Source organism: Propithecus coquereli, unplaced genomic scaffold, assembly GCF_000956105.1.
Source record: "Propithecus coquereli isolate 6110/MARCELLA unplaced genomic scaffold, Pcoq_1.0 Scaffold140, whole genome shotgun sequence".
Classification (NCBI taxonomy): Eukaryota; Metazoa; Chordata; class Mammalia; order Primates; family Indriidae; genus Propithecus; species Propithecus coquereli.
In genome coordinates, this window is record NW_012138303.1 from 4,669,434 (window position 1) to 4,688,845 (window position 19,412).

Genomic DNA, 19,412 nt, shown 5'->3' on the forward strand with positions numbered 1-19,412 from the left:
TATTTTTTGAACAAATGTTTGTAGAGACAGGGTCTCCCTATGTTGCCCAGACTGATCTTGAACTCCCGGGCTCAAGCGATCTCCCACCTCGGCCTCCCAAAGTGCTGGGACTGCAGGCATGAACCACCATGCCCAGCAGAGTTTTGTTTTTTTTTAATGACAATACCATGTATTGGCAAAGGTACAGAGCAACTGTAACAGTCATACATTGCTGGTGGGAATGCAAAATTGTATAGCTACTTTGGCAATTTCTTAAGCATACACTTACCATACAACAGCAATCCTACTCCTAGTTATTTAACCAGGTGAAATTAAAACTCATGTCCACATATAAACCTGTAAGTGAATGTTCATAAAAGTTTTACTTGTAATTGTCAAAAACTGGAAACAACCCAAATTCAGTGTCCGATGAGGGCCCACTTTCTGTTTGTGGATGGCTGTCTTTTTGCTGTATCCTCACACGGGGGAAGGAGAGAGGGAATCTCTCTGGGGTTTCTTTTATAAGGGCATTAATCCCATTCATTCATGAGGCTCTGCCCTCATGACCTGATCACCTTCCAAAGACCCCACTTCCTAATGCCACCACCTTGGGGGTTAGGATTTGAATATATGGATTTTGGGGGGACACAATATTCATACCATCACACACCCTAACACAGTTATCTCTTACATGGACCTCTGTAATAGCCCAAGTGGTTACTGATGCTCTTGGGATAAAGAATTAAATTCTTAATATAGCCTAAAAGGCCCTACATTATGCAGCCTCCAATTATCTCAGTAACCTCATCTCTGGCATATACCATGTCCCTTCCCACCTCAGGACCGTGGCATGGTTCCCTTATCCCTGCCTCCCTTTTATCTGGTTAATTTCTACTGATCCTTTACACATGATTTACATTAAGTCTTTGTTAAACGAATGCAGGGAGCTCTCACTCTGCTTTATTTGCCACCTCATCTAGATTTCTGACATCAAATTTGTTTTCAGACAGCTGATGGCTCCATTCTGTAGCTAGTTCAGAGGTTATGAAAAAGGGAATTGGTATTAACTGATCAGCACTTAAGTGCACATACAGTAATAACATTCGTCGGGTGCCGGGCAGGTGGGAGGGGGGAGGAGGGGATGGGTACATTCACATCGAATGGGTGCGGTATGCACCGTCTGGGGGATGGACACACTTGAAGCTCTGACTCAGGTCTGGCCAAGGCAATATATGTAACCTAAACATTTGTACCACCATAATGTGCTGAAATAGAAAAAAAGAAAAAGAGTATCAGAAGCCACGTCATTGCTTTTCCTCACTTCAGCATACGTGCCTGAAAAAGCTGAGGATGAAGGGAAAACCTTCTCACGAAGTATGTCTTATTACCTGTACTATAGGTATTGTGTATTCATCTTACCTCTCCTTCTCCACCCTCAGCACCCCACTAGATTTCATTTCCTGAAAAGCACAGTCCATATTTCCCACTTACTTCTGTATTGTCTACAATAACTGCAACCTGTGTCTTGCACATAACAGGTACTCAATAGATATTTGTTTATGTGAATTAAAATTTCCTCAGGCTTCAAATTCCTAGGAGCAGCAATGTGGCATATTAGATGGGGTCAGACAGACCTGGGTTCACACCCTGGATCTGCAATGACTGTCTGTTGAAATCTTAGCCCTGCCATTCCTAGCTACGTGACATTAGGTAAATTCTTTAGCTTTGCCGAGCTCAGACCTCTCATCTGCAGAAGAGATATAATACCTATCTTGAAAGGTGAAAAGAACTAGAGGAAATGTACGTAAAATGCCTAGTGCATATTGAAATAAATAGTCATTATCCTGAAGTAATATAACCCTGGGGCCAGGCACAATAGCTCATGCCTATAACGCCAGCACTTCGGGAGGCCGAGGCAGGAGGATCACTTGAGCTCAGGAGTTCAAGACCAGCCTGAGCAACATAGCGAGATCCCATCTCTACAAAAAGTAGAAAAATCAGCCAGGCGTGTTGGTGCACACCTGTAGTCCCAGTTACTCAGGAGGCTGAAGCAAAAGGATTGCTTCAGCCGAGAGTCTGAGGTTGCAGTGAGCTAGGATGATGCCACTGCACTCTAGCCTGAGTAACAGAAGGAGACTCTGCCTCAAAAAATAAATAAATAAATAAATAATACAAAAGTAAAATAGCTCATCAATAATTTTTAATATTGGTTACATGCTGAACCAATAATATTTGGGACATAATGGGTTAAATAAAATATATTCTTAAAATAAAAAATATATATTAATGTATCTCCCTGGGTTCAATATAAGAATAGGTCTAGGTCCAGTTGCTGAGGTTTTGCATGGTTAAAGTAGTGGAATCAAAGAGTGGAGTTGCCACAGAGTAGATCTTCACTACGAGGAAGGAGGAAGAGAACACCTGGGACTGCTCTCAGGGCCCCGGAGGCTTGTTCTGCTACCACAAGAGTTGCATAAATGATCTTTACTTTACTCTAAACCAACTGTGGAAATCACAATCTCCCTGTATTCCCAATGTCTGTCCCCCAAAATGCTGAGAATGGCTCCAAACCTCTGGGAACCCATAGATGACCCCCCCATACACACACACACTTTATTTGAATTATAGACCAAAAGGAGACGGAGACTAGTGCTCAGGAATAAATAAACCGTATTTCCTTGATCAAGTCCTTTCGTCCACCTTTGTGTCACAAAGATGATTGTGTAAGTCTATTCCTGGCCTCACAAGGTAGTATTGTCTGGGCAAGCAACTAAAGACAGTCAAAGGAGTAACATAGGTGCTGTTTTTCTGTAGTCACTGTTGGGCAATAGGAACCCTATAACTCTAGGCCCGACTCACCCTGCCCCCTTCTCAGGCTGCTGTTTCTTCCTTCTTTTGTGGCTTTCATCTTTAATGGCGTTGCCACAGCAACCATTGTCACCAGAAGAGGGAAGATAGTGTCACCCCTTCTGCTCCAGGCAGCAAGTTAGAACTAACCTTGGAAAGGATAAACTACCCGGATTTCTCCATACTCCTCATCCCACTGGGCTCTTTAAAATGGGATCACAGGCTGTTAACAGCAGCAACAAATAGCAACATGGATCCCTTCATCATACCTGGACCACCTATACCTGCATTTGCGTGACACAGCTTGGATGCTGTGCAAATGAAAATACATTATAAACACATTATACAGCCCTTACTGCCAGTATCACCTAATGTGGATGATTAGGCACTAGTATTTAGAATCCTGTCCTACAGTCCAGGGCAGGAAAACCTAAAAAGAAACTGAATCCTAAAAATCCTAAATAAGATACTAAAAAAAGCTCTTCTCTTGCCTTTGTACTGACATAAATCCTAGGCTTTATAAGCTCCCTGCTTGCTGGAGAGGTGCAGGAAGGGAAGAGGGACTGGAGTGAGTGGATCTGCTGAGTGGTGACAAAGAGGCTTTGCTCCCCGACCCCCCAGGGACCCTTCTATCCTTGATGACATATTCTCTCCCCCCAATGTTAAACGAAGGTCACTGCTAAAGGACCTTACAGAGGCCTCTGGGATGCTTTGGTGCTCCTGGAAGACCCTAGTCTGCTGTTTTTGGAGCACTGTTGGAACCGTTTCAATTCTTCCAGTGCGGCAACCAGCTGCAGTCCTCAAACAGCTTCAGAAAGACTTGTTCAAGGTCACCCTCAAGATAATAACAGAAAAAGAGCTAGGAATCCTTACTCCAGATTCTACATACACACATTCCTCTCCTAATGTATGGAATATTTCCCTGATGCCCTGTATCTCAGAGGTCTCCCAAGACAGGAATAGAACCTAAGCAGCCCTAGCTCCCAAGCCCCCTGGTCTGTCCCTCTTCTCTTAGCCACCCCACCCCTGTTTCCTGGAATAGCAGTACCCCCCACTGGAGTCAGAGGCAGAATTCCCTGGCCATGCCAGCTCATGGTATGCAGTGAGTCAACAGCCCCAGCCCATTCCCCCCAGCATGGGCCGCCACAGTTTAATGAGTGGTTATTTGTGGTACTCTGCACACAGCTTGGCGCTGTGCCTTCACCCCATACTGGGGGTAGGGGGTGGGAGAGAGAGAGTAGTGCCAAAGCATCATTTATTACTATAATCTTCAATGTGCATCCCACCCATGGTGTTAATGTCCCAAAATAAACGTATTAATCCCCCCACAGCCTACAAAGCAAACACTCAGCTGGAGGGCTTTGTGTAGGAGGGAGACAGCACCAAGGACAACAGAACGGTAAATGGTACCTCTTTTCCCTGGATTGGGTGTTGGGAAACCTAGGTGGGCATGCCTTCCGGAGTCAGCCTGGAGGGAAGAAGAAATCAGGCTTCGTTGAAGAGAATGCCACACGGCCTAGGTTTCTAGGTACTTGTTGATAGGCACCTCTCAGGGATGCAGGTCTCTTGGGAAAAGTGGTTTCAGACCTACTCTGATTTAGCTCACTCTTGCAGCTAAAATAATTCTAGGGCAAGTCAAGCCAGTTTGAGCAGCAGGTCTAAAATATGGATTTAGAAAATCATATACTTAGGATCTGGTATTCCAGTAGGCTGTTAGCATTTATCTTGCCAGTCTAATACATTCTTCTTTCCCTGTCTTTCTTACCTTTCTCTTCCCAAAGTCTTTGTACTCCTCGCTCAGAAGTCAAATGAAGGAAGACTAAATATCCAGAGCCTGTTTGGTCACCAGGTGTACCAATTTTATTTAGACACCTGCTTTCCTGCACTGGGTCCTTCAGGTCAAATAGAGTTAAGAGAACTGTTCTCATATTAGTGTGCTAGATTTTAGAAAGGAATCCTCTCTTTCTGGTCCTTTTTTTTTTTTGAGACGTAGTCTCACTCAGTCACCTGGGCTAGAGTGCTGTGGCATCAGCCTAGCTCACAGCAACCTCAAACTCCTCAAGGCTCAAGCGAGTCTCCTGCCTCAGCCTCCCGAGTGTCTAGGATTACAGGTGCACATCACCACACCCGGCTAATTTTTCTATTTTTAGTAGAGACACGGTCTCGCTCTTGCTCAGGATGGTCTTGAACTCCTGACCTCAAGTGATCCTCCCACCTTGGCCTCCCAGAGTGCTAGGATTACAGGCATGAGACACCGTGCCCAGCCTCTTTCTAGTCTTTGATGCTCTGCAATTACAGGAATCAGTGACGGACATTGAAATTAAGAACCCATGAAAAGAGAGCCTCCAGGCTTCCCCTCCCCTCACTGCTCTCAGCTTACCTACTCCACTCCAGCACATCCACCACACCCATTTTTAAGGTGACTAGGCAACCTGGATAAGGATGGATAGTACCTGCCCTGCCTAACATTTTACTAAAATGTACCCTGATGATAAATATTATCCCATGTTAGTCTCTCCTCTCTCTCTAGCCTCTTGCTTAGCATTTATTAAATTACTCTGCTTTTATTTCTTAAAAACAGCATCTGTAATATATTCATTAAGAGTCAAATGCAGATCAAATCATTCTCTATTTACTGGGGTAATATGTTAAAGAAGTCCTAAGGAAAGTTCTTTTGGGAAGAGAAGTCAGCAGTACTGTGCCCTAGTCTTGGTTCTAGTACTGTTCGGAAGTTCAAGGTTACAGTGAGCTATGATCATGTCAATTGTGCTCCAGCCTGGGTGAAAGAGCAAGAACTTGTCTCTAAAAAATAAGAAGAAAGAAAAGAAAGAAAGAAAGAACCACCACCTCGAAGAGTTAAGTATTGATCTTTCTTCATCCCCTCCACCCGCAATCCTATCTCTATCACTTCCCTCAGTTAAGATCCTCCATAAGCAGACATGATAGATGCATCAGGTTTGCATATCTGGACCTCAGCCACATTACTTATGTTTGCCTGCCCCTATAGAGACTTGACATTCTGGAAGGTAACTTAACTGCAGCTTGAAAGAAAGAGTCATCCATATTCCCAGATCGCAGGTTGACAAAGTCATCCACTTCTACCAGCCAGAGGCTCCTGCTGAAGCAGCTAAAGCCAACAACCTAAATGGGTGACTAAGGAAGGGATGAGCAAGCTCAGGAACCAAGTTCTGGTTTCCCTTACTTTGGAAAGCAGATGTTTCCAGGGTAGAAGGCATTCCAATAACAAGTAGCTAGCTCTTCTATTTTGTATGTTCAATATAACCGTAATAATAATAGCACATCATTGAGAGAGAAACTTGGATTTCCTCCAAGTCCCTACCATGTTCCCTAACAACCGGCTCATGGAAGACATAATAGAATGGTATCACTCTGACTGAACTTCCATTATGGGGAAGACTGCAGTTGCATACAGATGTGCACAGGAAAGAGAATATGATCCCCTAAATGTAATATCCTATTACCATTCGGTAAGAAGACAGCAAGCAGAATAATAAAGGGAGCACCAGTTCTAACTGGTCACCACTCGGAAATCTCCCTAAATGAGATTTCTAGATGATCTGTCCCTTGCTCCAGCCCCTGCCAGCCAAACACAGAACAGACAACATGAAGATGTAATTCATGACTCCCATTCAGCAGAATAACTGCTGGACCAAGGGATTTCTCCAGCTAAGCTCCTCACCAATGAGAAATGCAACAGGATCTCAGAAGAACCTGCAATTCTGCTTTAAGTGGCCAGCTACACTATATGGAAGGGATTATAGGAAACAGCCCTCAGGGACTGAATGCATCTCCCATTCCCATCCTTCACTGAAACTAGGGAAAAGTTATTAAACTGAGGAAACAGACTGTGATCCATAGCAATCAACTCCTGCCTGCAGCTGTGAATGCAGACAAGCTGGAGATGAGTCCCTGCAGCTCCTCTGTGCACGAATGCACACGCACTCACAGGGAATGCTCTGCTGCAGTAATGAGTGACAGCAAAGAGCCACAAAGGCAAAGCAGAGCCACAGATCCTCCCCAGCAACCCCGCCAGAACCTCTACACTGTTGGTTGCTCTAGGTCTGGAGGCTCCTCCCAGTTTTTGTTCTTGTGTTGAAATGGGGATCTCTTAAAGACATTCCAAATCCTCTCATTTCATGCAGTTTCTCTGAAGCAAGAAAATAAGCAGGTGGGGGAGGGGAAACTTACATAAGATTCAGGGTACACAGGGCTTTCCTGGGCTAAGCTCTTCAGCCTGAAATAGGAGACCCATGGGGCTGGGCTGAGAGAAATGAAGCAGTTTGGAGTCTCCCTAGAGCTCCAGAGCTCTGGGCAACACTTCCACTTTTCATCATAGCTTTTATAAGAGGAAGAAAACAGGTTGAGTCTTGGCCCCTAGGGAAGCAGAGACCCCCTGGTGATCTGCTTCAGAGACAGCTGGTCTCTGTGTACACCCAGGTGGCTGCTTCTGGATTTTATAAATACTCATCCCTGAAGCCAGGCTCAGCTCTGTATTAGGAGACAGCTTCGATGGCTAAATTGCTAGTTAGAACCTGTTCCCTCTCACAGCCTAGGAGGCTGGGCAGCCTTGCATACGCTGACAGTCCTCATCCAAGGACCCTACCCTCAGCCCCTCATCATTCTACTGAGCCCCGATTAAGGCTAGCCAAGTTCACCTGCTGAGTCGGGAGGGACCCCAAGACTTGACTTTCCCCCCAAACACCAAATTGTTTTCCTTGACACAAAACAGCATTGTTGCTCTGCCAAATAGCACCCTGAATGCCAGCCCCTGTAGTGTGTCCTACAGAGGGGCCATGCGCTTCCCCTCAAAAGCACAGGCTAACCACAAATCTTCGTGTTGGCATAGCCTTCAGATCATAAACTCCCAGGGGATGGCTAAGATTACAACTTTCAGATTTAGAAACACTAGGGTGGGAGGAGTGGTTTGAACCCTAAACCTCAGTGAAAAGAGGGCAAAAAAACCCTCTCTTCTCATGTTAGAGCTGAAAGAAGCAAAAGGAGCAAAGGTTGATCCACGTATTTTTTTTTTCTTTCTGAAAGACTGTCATGGTCATAGTCACAACCAGCTGAGAGGCTGGAAACCACTTTGGTTCATCTGCAGCCCCCAGACTAGCTGAATTTTCCAGGATAAACTTAGCGGACCTGGCAATCAAGACAACAGAGCAGTTGGCACTGATTGGCTCCCTGGGTGACAACTTTTGGTAGGAACCAGCAGAGCTCCTACTAAATATCTTCATTTTTAGTATCTAAACTGGGACCCAGGCTCCGGGGTTCTATTCCTTCACTAACCTTATGTCCTTGAGAATTCTTATGCTAGGTTTCTGTAATACTCTAAAGGAAAAAAAGAAACAGGGCGATAATAGCTAACACAGATTGAGTGCCTTCTCTGTGCCAGGTATTGTCTGAAGTACTTTGCGTATATTATCTCATTTAATCGTTAAAACAACCAATATCATCCCCATTTTACAGATAAAAAGCTGAAGCATCGAAAGGTTTTGTAATTTGCCTGAGGCTACAATGAAGGTAAGTAGCAGAGCTGGGGTCTGGCATATAGCCAAGATGCTGCATTTAACACAAGGACCTGGGCACTAGGAAAGAGGTTGCAGAGGGCAAGCTTATGATGCCACTACCCAGACTGACTTCAGGGAAGGGTGATTCTCGTTTCTGGATATGAGGCTGTGCCTACAAATATAGTCAGACAATAAGAGAGGTCTTTCCAAAGTCTCTGCTTTTGACTGCCACCCATGGACAGTGTTCTCTGTAAAGAATAAATCAGTGAGTGGACTGGGTCTGGCTCCAGTGAACACCACGGAGCCTGCAGGAAGACCTAGGATGTAACAAGCACTGCAGAGGGAGGTCTACTCTGGAAGGGGACATCTCCCCAGGAGCTGGACATGCCTCCACTACAGGGACTTCTGAATATTAGAAATGATCCCGTCAACGTTCCTGACTAAATGAATGGGGGCAGGATGCCACCTTTCTAAAAGGGGGAAAGTGGCTATCCTAGGCGCCAGGGTTGGAGTTCTCATTGGATGCTAAATAAGAAGTACAAGAGCAATACAGCACTCGGAGAGGGAGGATAGGAGAGAATTGGGGGGAGTAAGGGAAGACAGAATAACCTCAGGGCAGTAAGACAAATGCAGAGGACAGTGTCCCCAGGAGACGACTTATCACCTGAGAGAGCTCAGCGCCCCACCCGGTCCCCCACAGCCGATTCCAGTCACCCCCAAAGCACATCCACGGTAGGGAGACTTAAAACACCCCCTCTTCCAATCGCTTCCCGGTGCCCCGAGGAGGCGGCTTTCCCAGAGGGGCAGTAGGGCGCCACTGGAGGGTTCCCCGCGGCTCCCTGGGACCCCGAGCCGCAGCCCCCTTCCCGCCGCAGCCCTGCCCGGAGCGCCGGGGGCCAGGCGGCGCCGCTCACCTCGCTCATCGCGGCAGGCGGACCCGGCGCGCGGGGCGCGGCACGCGCAGGTGAGGCGAGGAGCCCTCGGGGCTACGCGGGCGACGGCCGGGAGTTGCCGGGCTCTGAGGCAGGGGCCCCGGCGGACCCGGACGGGAGAGCTAGTGCGGAGAGCCGGGGCTCCGGTGCTCGCGCCCAGCGTTCTCGGCGCCCAGCTCCTGCCAGGGAACTCCTTTCGACCCCGTCCTGCCAGAGCCGCTCAGCGCACCGCCTCCGGCCCTACCTTTTATACTCGGCTCGGTCCCGCCTCCGGCCCGACCAATAGGAGCTCCTCCCACCGCAGAGTGACAGCCCTTCTCATCCAGTGGTGGCAGGCTCGGAGGTCTGCTGCATTTCCAAACTAGGGTAAGACAGATAGCGGGAAGGAGGGGGAGACCGTCGGGGGCTGAGAGGACGGAAAATGAAGTAAGGGGAGCAAAGAAGGAGAGGGAGGAAGGTGCAGTACACGAAGGAAGGAAGAAAGGAAGGAAGGAGAGAGAAGAAAGGAAGGAGTGTGTGAGTTTGAGAAAGAGAAGAAAGAAGAGCTGGAAGGAAATCAAGAGGGTACATGGGAAGCAGCAGTGAATGAAAGGGGTAAAGCCCAGGGATGTTGCAGATTAAGATTTAGTCGTAGGAGGGCATCCTGGGTAAGAGAACAGCAGAAGACAGGGAGGGAGGGGGAGAGAGACAGATGAGAGAGAGAGAGAGAGAGAGAGAGAGAGAGAGAGAGAGAGACAGAGAGAGACAGAGAGAGAGACAGAGAGAGAGACTGCAGCAAATGAACAATGTTCTGTGGTAAAGAACAAGGAAATAGTGAAATGCCCTTTTAGAACATCATAGATCTTAGGAGTTGGAAAACAGTGTAGGATTCTTCAAATCCCACCTCCCACACAACGCAAAAAAAACAAAAAACACCCGAAAACCAAAAACCAAAACCCTCTCCAGCAAAATGATGGTCCCCCAGTGTCTACTTGAACAGGTAATGAGCTGCCTGCAAAAGTTTATTTACAACTGCTCATTCATTCCATCTCAGTCTTACAATGTGCCCTCCACTGTGCCAAGGCTGTGAAGCTATTATTTTTTCTTTAAAGGCACTCTTATTATGACCTTTGTTGCCACTATCGTTGCCACTATTACCTATTGTTGCCACTAAAATATGCAAGTCCTGTCTCTTAGAGTCTAGCTTGTTTCTTCCCGCAACCTACCCGTTTGGTGGTCCATGTTTGAGTACCAAACTAGCCAAGTGCATTCTGGCAGGGTGTGGGGAGCAGATGTGAAAGACAAAGGCCACAATCCAACCTAAAAAGATTGTTTTCTAATAAGATGGAAGTTTACTAAATAATTACTATGCCGTATAATTTTTAAGGAAAAAATATGTCTACAGTAAGACAAAAAGATAGGTAAAAGTCATGAACTTTCCAATAACTTCAGCTGCTATTCCTCTTTGTCTGAATATCTAGCTTTTGTTTCTTCTTTAAGGAAATTCTTTAAATCCTCATGCCTATAACACTTCTAGGCTTTGTAAAATCTCTTAGCCTACTTACAGCTTCAGTCAGCCAAGACCAAACACTTTCAGCTTTAGCAGTTACACCCTTTTGGTGGTTTCTTTCATGGCCTATTATAACTCAGTCGTTAATAGCTGAGGTTCTCTCAGCTAGCAACTACTGATCTCCTCTCAACAGCCAGATTCAGGTAAGACCTCAAATAGTCATTTCTCTAGCTAGACCCTATGTGTTTTTACATTTTCTCTGACAGGTCAGAAAATGAGAAGATAGAAAAAAGATCACCTCTTTTCCCTCATCCACCTGAGATCCTCTGACTCTCACCTTCCAATGGGAATCCGGTTGCCTAAGTTACTAAGTGTCTAACTAGGCTAGCTCCTACTCATTCTATTCAGCCTACTCCTCCAGCTTCCTCCATCTTTGTAATGAACAGCTAACGAGCATTGAAAAGATTGCCTTTAGTGAAGTAGACCTCTCCCAAGTTCTTAAACAGCTACGAAAAGATTATAAAGACAATTCAAGACAAGATCAAGATCAGCAAGGTTTTTCTATAACAACCAGATGGTCAATATTTCAGGCTTTGCAGGCCATAGGTGGTTTCCGTTGAGACTACTCGAGTCTCCCATTGTAGCTTGAAAGGGGACATAGACAATATGTACCTGAATAGGTTTGACTACATTCTAATAAAACTTTATTTGTGGACACTAAATTTCATATAATTTTCATGTGTTAGGAAATATTCTTCTTCTAAAATTCTAATTTAAAACCATTCTTAACTCACAGGCAGCAGGCCACATTTGGTTTATAGGCCATAAATTACCAATCCCTGCCATAGATGATTAAATGCCCAAGTATGCTACAACAGTAAAGTGTATAATAACAAATAGTAATAGGTCAAACAAGAAAGATATATGATGGGACCAAAAGAGTCAAAAGCTTCCTGGGGAAAGTGAGATTTGGGTTGGGCCTTAAAGGAAGGGTAGAATATAAACAATTGGAGGAAGGGAGGAGAGATGAAGGAGGAAAATATGTGTCTCTGGGGTCTAAGTGATAACAAGAGAAAAATGATGAAAGAAGATTCAAGTTTATGTTGGAGAACTTGTAAGAGATATGGGAGGGCCCTGCAAATATCAGAATAAGGAATTTAAATTTAGCCCTCATACAAATAGCCTTTTGATTCTTACAGGAGAAACATAGGACTGATTTGATGAGAGAAAGACTAAGAACAGGGAGGCCAACGTGGGGACATTGCAGTTGTACAAAGTGTAAGAGCCTGGGTGAGTGTAGTGGCAGGAACAGAAGAGAAGGAACAGCATCAAGAAACACATGGCTTGGCCAAGCATAGTGGCTCACACCTGAAATCCTAGCACTCTGGGAGGCCAAGGTAGGAGGATTGCTCGAGCTCAGGAGTTCGAGACCAGCCTGAGCAAGAGCGAGACCTCATCTCTACTAAAAATAGAAAAATTAGCTGGGCATTATGATGTGGGCCTGTAGTCCCAGCTACTCTGGAGGCTGAAGCAGGAGAATTGCTTGAGCCTGGGAGTTTGAGGTTGCTGTGAGCTAGGACGATGCTACCACGGCACTCTACTCAGGGCAATGGAGTGAGACTCTGTCTCAAAAAAAAAAAAAAAAAGAAAGAAACACATGGCTTCAGAAATTTATAAGACCTGGTGACTAAAAAGATTTAGGGGAGGATTCAAAGTGACTTTGGGAGTTCAAGACTGAGAAATTGGGACAATTATTCAATCATTTATTATGCACAGATTATGGCCAGGACCTATGCTGGGTGTTGGGATAGGAAAACCCACATAACATAGAGCTTACAGTCCAGTGGGGAGAGACAGTCACATGAACACAAAGGCATGATATCGTTGTAGGTGCTGTGATAGAAGTCTGGGCAAGAGCAGTGGGAGTACAGGGAAGGAACAGAATGAGATTTAATCTACAGAGGCATCAGAAGTGACAACTAAAAACAGTAAAATTTCATGGAGAAAGAATTGTAGATTTTGGAGATATTCACGTATTGAGATGAGGATAAATAAAATAAAGATATAAAGCTACTCTGTAAACTATGATGTTAAAATGTGAGCTGTTTACTTTTTACCAGTGCCTTGTAAATAAATGAACTATTAGGAAGGAAGATAGAGGAAGGGTAGGAAGGTTAAGATCAAGCCTTAGGAAAAAAAACCCATAGTTTTTCCTAACCCATAGCCCTAGGAAAAAGGAGAATCCATTAGAGGAGAAAGAAAAAGAACTATTAGAAATAAAAGTGGAGGACCAAGAATGCATGACATCATAGGGGTTAGGGAGAAAAAGAGTTTCAAAGAAGAGAAAGTGGTTGTCAGGACGTCAAAAGCAATAGGGAGGTTGATTGGGAGAAACATAAGAGAAAGCCCACTGAATTCAACAGACCACAGGAGATCATTGGTGAATTTAAAGAAAGAAGATTAAAACCAGATTACAAGGCTCAAAGGAAAGGAACACTTCCTGCTCAAAGAAGTATTTGTGCCAGAACCTGGGGTGCCAAACAGGACAGAACAGGCCCATCCCAGAAATTTAGCTCAATGGATACCTGACTGAGGTCAGCCAGATATCAAATGCAAACATGGCAGGTAGCAACACTTCAGAAGTCAGAAAAGAGTCAGGAATCAGACTAGCAGACTAATGGGAATCCCAGAGAATCAGGATAATAGGCTCTGAAAGACAGCAGCTAAAAGATAAATAGAAAAGTATCCAGACGACACCATGGAACTTACAGTGCTAGCAAAATGCCTGGCATGAAGTAAAAATACCCATTAAATATTTATGGAATGAATGAATGTATTAACTCACTCAGAAATAATAGCATTTGATGCCACGTGGAAAGAGCATGAGTTTGAAATCAGACCTTACTTCGTATCCTAGCCCATTTATTCATTCCATAACATTTATTATATGTGCCTGGAGTACATAAGACCCTAAGGATCCAAAAAACAAACATGCAGCCTTTGACTTCATCAAGGTTGGTTGACAGAGTCAGAAAGAAACAGATAATTCTTCCACAATGTGGTAAGTACTGCAACAAATGTGTGCAGCTCTAACCAACAAGCTCCCAGAGATGATCTGCTGCACTCAGGCCTGAAGAGCCCAGAGGATCAGGAAGACCAGGAGAGGAAGGCTTGGAAATGGGAGTGTGTGAGGCAATTCCAGCCAGATGGGACAACAAGGACAGATGTTCAGAGGTGAGTGAGCACGGCTTGTTCAGGGAACTCTAAATGCTTAAGCACATCTAGAGCCAAAGTGTGATGTGCTAGGTCAGGGGAGGGAAGTGGACAATAGAATAGAATAGATGAGGCCAGAGTGATTAAATAGGGGCCAGATCACAAAGGACTTTTTATGACATGCTGAAGAGATTGGATTTTATCCTGAAGGTGATGGAAAGCAAACGAAGAATTTTAAGCAGGGAAGAGACATGATCAAATTTGCATTTTAGAAATAGCAACAGCACAGAGGATGGGTTGGAAGGAGATGAAGCTGCGAATGGGGAGAATAATTTAATAGGCTATGCAGCAATAAGTGGAAAATGATGAGGGCCCAAACTCAGCTGAGAGGTAGTGGGCATGTAGAGGTCAGAAGATAGGAATGACAGGCTATGGCATCTGGTCATGATGCCAGGGAATGAGGGAGAGAGAGGACGATAGGCGATGCCCCAGTTCCTGGCTTGGCATCTGGAAGAGGGTAGCAGTGGAGGGGAAGGAAAGGAAGAGGGTAAGAGAATGAACGTGTATTGATTTCATGTTCCAAGCACTGTGTAAGAAATTTTACATATATTGCTTTATTTAATCTTCACAACAAACCTGGATAATGGGTGTTATTACTCTTTTTTTCCAGGTAAGAAAACTAAAATTCAGAGAGCTTAACCCACCAGGTCACAACCAACCCAGGTGTTTTTCAGACCCTAGCTTGGAAGAGGCATGTTGGAAGAGGGAGAGGACATCAGTTAACCCTGGAAGCCTGTTCACCATGGATGCTAGGAGGATCCTGCAGCAGATTCCAGTCTCAGTCTGCTTTAGGGGAGAGCCCCTGAAGCTGAGGAGCATGTCTGTACATAGAAGAGCAAGCTCGGAGAGGTCTGCCCAAGTCAACCCCATCTCAAAGAACTTCAAGTTGGACTTCTCCAAGAAGAACAAGCCTCGGGGTAATCCTTGAACCCCAAGTGAAGGGGCAACCCTGGACCAGAACATCTTTCTGTGTCTATCCTCTCTCTAAGCATTCGGTGCTGTTCTAGGAAGAAGAGGTATGGCTTCCTTCCCTGGTCTGGGGTTGGCCTGATTCCCCTGGGCACCTCGAGCTGAGTCTCAGTCATAGCAAACAATTAGGGAAGCAGCAAAAACAAGTAATTCAGCCAGCAAGAGCCAGAGTCATAATTTGAACCCAAGTCTATGTGGCTCCAAAGCCCACATTCTTTCCACTTTCACATGTTGGGGTAGTCAGCAAGTTAGGCCATATAGGAAGATTAGTTTGTGGGGGAGGTTAGCAACTAGCTCCATTTAGAATTTGAAATGTCTATGTGACATCCAAGTTAAGTCATCTAATAAACTGATGGATATATTGGTCCTCGTACAAGTTATTTAAACTCTCTGAGCCTCGGTTTTCTCATCTGTAAAATGGTGATATTATCTGTCTTATAGAGTTAACACAGGTAAGGATTCTTACATAGTACTGTACTCATATTGGGAACTCCATATGAATAAATGAAGCAATTAATATCTATAATATCATACATAATCTTCTCCACAAAATTTAGAGCTTGACTATATATTTCCTTTAAGATCTAGGAGTTCAACTTATTTATTCAGTCCCATAATTAGACTGTAAATGTCTCTACAATAGGGATTCTCTCTTTTGTCCCTCCTTATGGTAACTAATGACAGAATGGACACTTGACAACTTATTGCTAAATTGTCAACTGTGGAAGTGGATCAGGGCCCAAGTATGGAGGACCCTTGTCCTCCTCCTGTAGTCTCTCTCTCAGTTGGTGGCACCACCATGGCTAGAAACCTCAAGCCATCTTTAACTCCTCTTCTTCTTTCTCAACCCAGACATTCTACAGTCACCAAATTCCAATGATTTCACTTCCCATGTATTTCTCAAAACACTTTTCTTCCCTACATCCTACCACTATCCTAGCTCAGTTTTAATCTTCTCTCACCTACATTATGGCATAAGTTTTCTAACTGATCTCTTTGCTTCCAGTCCTGCTCACTCAAATCCATTTTTCAAATAGCCAGCAGAGTAAGATATCTAGAATACAGATCTGACCAGCTTACCCTTTAAAATCTTCTTGATGGACTCAAACTGCTTAACCTGAAACATGAGGTCTCCTGTGATCTGGCCCTGCCTACATTTCAGCCTGACATCACATCTCTCTAGCCTTGTCTCTGCTCTCTCCCAACCTGAAATGTTATGTACCATTTGCAGTTCTATCATATGTACTTTTTTTGAGGTTTTTTGGTCTTTTTGAGACAGACTAATGGGAATCCCAGAGAATCAGGACAGCAAAGGATAATAGGCTATGAGAGACAGCAGCTAAAAGGGAAATAGAAAAGTATCCGGATGACACCAGTATCCGGATGACAGTCTTACTCCGTTGCCTGGGCGAATAGTGCAATGGCATCATCATAGCTCATGGCCGTCTCAAACTCCTGGGCTCAGGCAACCCTCAAGTAGCTGGCACTATGCCACCATGCCTGGCTAATTTGTAAAATATTCTGTAGAGGGGCCGGGCGCGGTGGCTCACGCCTGTAATCCTAGCACTCTAGGAGGCCGAGGCGGGTGGATTGTTTGAGGTCAGGAGTTCGAGACCAGCCTGAGCAAGAGCGAAACCCCGTCTCTACTAAAAATAGAAAGAAATTAATCGGACAACTAAAAATATATAGAAAAAATTAGCCGGGCATGGTGGCGCATGCCTGTAGTCCCAGCCACTCGGGAGGCTGAGGCAGAAGGATCACCTGAGCCCAGGAGTGTGAGGTTGCTGTGAGCTAGGCTGACGCCACGGCACTCACTCTAGCCCGGGCAAAAGAGTGATACTCTGTCTCAAAAAAAAAAAAAAAAAAATATTCTGTAGAGGGGGGGGCTTTTTATGTTGCTCAGGCTGGTCTCGAACTCCTGCCTCAAGTGATCCTCCTGCCTAGGCCTCCCAAAGTGCTAGGATTACAGGCATCAGCCCCCAGGCCCTGCCATATGTAACTTTTTGTATCTGGCTTCTTGAACTTCTCAGATTGCACCCTCTGCCTGGACTGCCTTTTATTTTCCCCTGGCTAATTCTTCATTATCCTTTAAACATCAATTCAGTTGTCACTCCTCCAGGAAGCCTGTCCTGCCTTCTCCTCAACATCCTTTTGCCAAAGCAGGATTATTTGTCCCTCTTCTGTGGTCCCATAATGCTCTGTGCATGGCACCATCCTTGATCTCACTATATTTCTTTATATCTGTTTAAAGATCTTTCTATCCCACTAGCATTTAAACTCCATGAGGACAAGAGAGCATCTTATTCATCTTTTTATCCCTGGTATATAACGTATAATAGGTAGGTTATCAGTCAATATTTGATTTAATAAATTGCTATGAATTCTCAGAGTCACAAAGACACCAACAGACATATACACCCAAATATTCTTACCATCTCCCAAAGATCAGATCCAAACATCTGTGCTCTCTGGAATTCAGCTTATTTCAAAATGCAAAGTTATGCATAGTTTGATGCTATACCACTTGAGATTAAGGGTTCTACCAATTCATTCTGGGAACCTAAACAAGGCTCTTTGTGACTCAGACTCCTCTCTCTCTTTCTCTGTCTGTGTGTGTGTTTATGACTCTAGCCTGCACTTGCGGTTTTTAACTCATCTTTAGAGAAACATTAATTATAATTTAACTCTTAACTGAAGCAGAAGACATGATAGCAAAAAAAAAAGAAGGAAAAAGAAAAATAAATGCTTATTTCTAATAGGAAAAGACTATAATACAGAAACAGCAAACAGCCAGAAAGATTTGCAGTGGGAAGAATCTTTCTTTTTTTTTTTTTTAAGAGACAGGGTCTTAAAAAGCAGGCTCTGTTACCCATGCTGGAGTGTGGTATTGTGATCATAGCTAACTGCAGTCTCAAACTCCTGGCTCCAGTGATCCTCCTGCCTCAGCCCAGTAGCTGGGACTACAGGCACACACCACCACACCTGGCTAATTTTTCTTATTTTTTAAAGGGCTGGGGGGTCTCACTATGTTGCCCAGGCTGGTCTCAAACTTCTGGCTCCAAGCGATCCTTCCACGTTGGCCTCCCAAAGTGCTGGGATTACAGGTATGAGCCACCGCACCCTGCTAAATCTTTCTAATTGGAAGACTGAAACTTTGGACTTTATTCCAGTTTGTATGGGGCCAGATTTATCTAACATAGATTTATCCAACATATTGCCCATCCCCCAAACATCCAAATATTTTGAAATGACTTTTTCTGTTCACAGATGTCGGGGAAGCAGATAGATAGATAGACAGATGTAGACACAAACACACATAAAAATATTCTTCAGTGAGGATGAAGCAGTAGACAACTCCAGTGAAGACTTCTACTTTCAAGTCTTAAACTTATGCGGCTTATTAGTTAGAAGTTCTTTAAATTGACTGCAGACAGAACTGGGTACATAATTTGGGGGACCCAACTTAAAATAAAAACGTAGGGCCCTTTGTTCAAAAATCATTAAATATTTCAGTACAGCAACAGTAGAGCACTGCACCAAGCATGAGATTCCTCTGAACGCAGCGTCTTGTGCAACTTCACACAAAAAGCTAGCTCTGATGTAAGAGTTCCCAAATCTTGTTTATTTATCTTAAATATTCCTCTTTCTTTCTTTCTTTCTTTCTTTCTTTTTTTTTTTTTTAGAGATGGGCTCTTGCTGTGTTGCCCAACCTGGCCTTTAACTCCTGGGCTCAAGTGATCCACAGTTTCCTGTGGATCAGTTCACTCTGATTTAATTCTCAGCACTCTCTAGTTAAGAAGTGGGATCCCTTCTAACTCTAACTCTTTATATAGCCTCTTTTTTTTTTCTAGACAAGGTCTTGTTCTGTTGCCCAGGCTGGAGTGCAGTGGCATGACCATAGCTCACTGTAGCCCTGAAGTCCTGGGCTCAAGAGATCCTCCTGTCTCAGCCTCCTAAGTAGCTGAGACTACAGGCATGCGCCAGTACACACCTGGCTAGTTGTTTAACTTTTGTAGACATGGGGTCTCACTGTTTTGCCCAGACTAGTCTCGAACTCCTGGCCTCAAGCAGTCCTCCTGCCTTAGCCTCCCAGAGTGCTAGGATTACAGGCATGAGCCACCTCGCCCAGCCTGCATAGGCTCTTAATTAGACCCCAGTCTCTTTTTAAGAACTTTTCTTTTGGGAGCTTTGTGCAATTGTTATACCTATTCTTTTACTACTGATATACTGCATGTGAAAAAGCTTGCTGGGTCTCTCCATTTCTCTCTCTCTCACTTCCCAGCTTGTCTTGGATCCATGTACAAAGGAGGCTGCAGATCAAAGCCACTAATGAGTCATGAGGTCCCTACCCACAAAAGTCCCTCCCCCTGTGCCACCAGCCAGCACTTTGGG

At 44.6% G+C, this 19,412-nt stretch overlaps 1 protein-coding gene across 1 annotated transcript in view; it reads right to left on the reverse strand.

Moving 5' to 3' along the window:
• Positions 1–9,507, reverse strand: part of PCP4L1 (Purkinje cell protein 4 like 1) — a 21,634-nt gene extending 12,127 nt beyond the window's left edge. Inside the window, exon 1 of the mRNA XM_012639568.1 lies at positions 9,272–9,507. Within this exon, the coding sequence (XP_012495022.1) occupies positions 9,272–9,280 (9 nt within the window). The 5' untranslated portion in view covers positions 9,281–9,507. The remainder of the gene's footprint in view (positions 1–9,271) is intronic.
• Positions 9,508–19,412: the final 9,905 nt, after the last annotated feature.